Genomic DNA, 2696 nt, shown 5'->3' with positions numbered 1-2696 from the left:
AAGCCTGTGGGCTCTCTGGGATTGCTCAGAAGCAGGCCTCGTGGTCCTCAGGTGGCAAGGAGCTAGACAGATAGTCTCATGGACAGAAGGGCAGAGGCGACCCTCCCTGAAGTTCTCCTCAGCTGCAGGGGCCCTACCTGGCTGCAGATCTCAGCTTTCCTGCATTGAGGCCAGGCTCCCTGCAAATCTGTGTTCTCCTTTCCATTGGGGCTCAGCTCTCCTCCAGGTTGCTGGGGACCTTCCTCTTCCAAACCCCGCTAAGCACAACTCCCATTCCAGCCTTGACTCCTGGCAGCTTTCCAACATCTTCTGGAAAATTCTAAGCCTAGTTATGGCCACCACTTATTGAGCATGTCAGCCCTAACTGAGTGCTTTACTCACATTGTCTTGCTTAATAATCATGGCAGGCATCCCTGAGAGACAGGTGCTATTTTTGCCCTTATACAGGCCAGGAAGCCAGTGCATGCAGTGCGAAGTGACTTGTCTGTGGCCACACAGCCAGCTTGTTGGCCGCAGGATTCTCGCTTGGGCCTCACAGTGAGCAGAGCCAGGCCTGGTGGCTCAGGGACCGTGGTTGAGCACACACAAGTCACACAGCTCCCTGAGGGGCACTCCCAACCCCCAAACTGGTGACTCCACCACCAGAGGGGCTCAGCCCTTCCTCCTCTCTCTCCTGGCCATGGCCTGGTCTGCGTCCTGACAAGCTGAGTCAGGTGGAGAGCTCTCTGATCAGGGGGAGGTGCCCAGATGAGCATGGCGACTCTCGCCCTCTCCGCTCCAGACATTTGCTGTTCCTGGCTCTCTGTTTGCCTGATGAAACGAGATGATGGTGGGTCCTGGGCTGTTCCCATTGTCCCATTGTCCAGGCTGCAGAACAGTCCCCTCCTCCTGTCCAGTGTCTCGGTGTCCTCAAGTTCATCTCATCCTCCTTGTCTCCTCTCTGTAGGTAGCCCAGTGGGAGGGGTTGGGAGGGTTTCTGGGACCAGGAGCTGCCGGTCAGCCCGAGGCCGAGGAGGTTCTGGTTTAGGCCTGGACTGGGGCAGTGACCCCCTTCATGGCTCTCAGGGAGCCGGCAGGGTGAGGAAGGACTGTGGGGCTATTCACATGCCTCAGGCCCCATGAGCCCTGCACACATCCAGGTCCTGGGAGGCATCTCAGCAGCTCCTGGGGGTCCTAGCAGGCCCCCTTGATGCATTTGCTGTTGTGCAGAGTCGAGTCATTGGTCCTTTGGTCTGGGCAGATGTCCCCCCCACCCGCAGCAAAGCTCAGGAGATGGATGTGTACACCCAGAAAATCTGGGAAAGTCACCTCAGGACAGAGCAAGGAGATAGCAGGGTGTCACTGGGACTCTACTGTGGTAGCCTTCGTGCTCAGGCCCAGAACCCAGGGCACCCAGGGCCCTCTGTACAGTGCAGGGGTGGGAGCTATGGTCATGCTGGCCACTGGGTCTCTCCTTTTGGGGGGCTACCCTTTAGCCTGACATGGTCTTTGATGTCTGTTAATGCTGTATGAATGCTGCAGCCCTCTGTAGGAATTCCTGACTGGCAGAGTCATTCTGGCTCTGAATGGCAGGATGGTCCTTCCCTATCCTTTTCAGGGCTCTGTGCACCAAAGGACCCACAGTGGGTTTCAGGCTGCTTCGTGTGTGAGCAAGGTGGAGTGTGTGTGTGTGTGTGTGTGTGTGTGTGTGTGCGTGTGTGTGTGTGCACGCGCGCACGCACGCGCTCCAGTGAAGGACAGGGGTCAACAAGCCCCACGGCTTGCTAAGAGTAGCCTGTGACAACACAGTGGGCTCTGTTCCAGAGCAATGCTTCCTGTCATCACTATCTGTTGTGGTAGCTGCGGCCTGTTCTTGAAGGATCTGGCCAGGCTAGCTCCTGGGGGCTGAGTGAATAACTCTCAGCGCACCCCATGATCCTTTCTCCCAAAGCCCTAGGGACTATGCACCCCTGCACTTCCTACAATCTCCCCACGCTTGGGACTCTGTTTACATGTGGGGTTCCTGGGAAGGCCACCCTGGTGCAGGCTCCTTGAGGGCTTAGCTCCCTGTCCCCAAGCCCAGACAATGACTCATGAAGGTGGGGGGGCAGGAAGCCTGGGGGAAGAAGGTGCCGCCAGTTGCCATTAAATGGTGATAACCCCACTGACATTTTCTTTGTGCTAGGTGTCTCTTGTCACCCGTACCATAATAGCAGCAGTGGTCAGCCCATTCTACAGGAAGGGAAACTGAGGCCCAGAGTTGCACAGCTCTCAGCAGCCTCTGGGGTTGGGGCTTTGTTCTTAATCCTTCCCAGTGCTCCTTAAAGGGACTCTCTGGAGGGCATTTGTCAAACATGAGGATTTCTGAGCCCTGCCCAGACTAATCAAAATCTGGCAAGTTTCTGATGAAATTACTTCCAGGCCGGGCATAGTGGTTCATGCCTGTAATCCCAGCACTTTGGGACGCGTAAGCCTGCCTGAGCCCTAGTGTTTGAGAATGGCCTGGGCAACTTGGTGAGACCTCGTTTCTACAATAAACAAAAAAATTAGCTAGGTGTGGTGGTGCACTCCTGTAGTTCCAGTTACTTGGGAGGCTGAGGTGGAAGGGGCACCTGAACCCAGCAGGTTGAGGCTGTGGTGGCTGTGAGTGTGTCACTGCACATCAACCTGCGTGACAGTGAGACTCCAACTCAAAGCAAAAAAAAAAAAAAAAATTA

General features: G+C 55.7%; 1 protein-coding gene across 1 annotated transcript in view; it reads left to right on the top strand.

Annotated features, from left to right (window-relative positions):
- Positions 1–753: 753 nt before the first annotated feature.
- The window catches only part of NMUR1 (neuromedin U receptor 1), a 9053-nt gene continuing 7110 nt past the window's right edge, over positions 754–2696 (top strand). Inside the window, exons 1-3 of the mRNA XM_008063798.2 lie at positions 754–829; positions 947–1077; positions 1210–1404. Of these exons, the coding sequence (XP_008061989.2) occupies positions 754–829; positions 947–1077; positions 1210–1404 (402 nt within the window). The remainder of the gene's footprint in view (positions 830–946; positions 1078–1209; positions 1405–2696) is intronic.

This window comes from Carlito syrichta, unplaced genomic scaffold (genome assembly GCF_000164805.1).
Source record: "Carlito syrichta isolate Samal-C Ts95f unplaced genomic scaffold, Tarsius_syrichta-2.0.1 Scaffold307032, whole genome shotgun sequence".
NCBI lineage: Eukaryota > Metazoa > Chordata > Mammalia > Primates > Tarsiidae > Carlito > Carlito syrichta.
The sequence above is the reverse complement of the archived record's forward strand: the minus strand, read 5'-3'. Positions and strand labels throughout refer to the sequence as shown.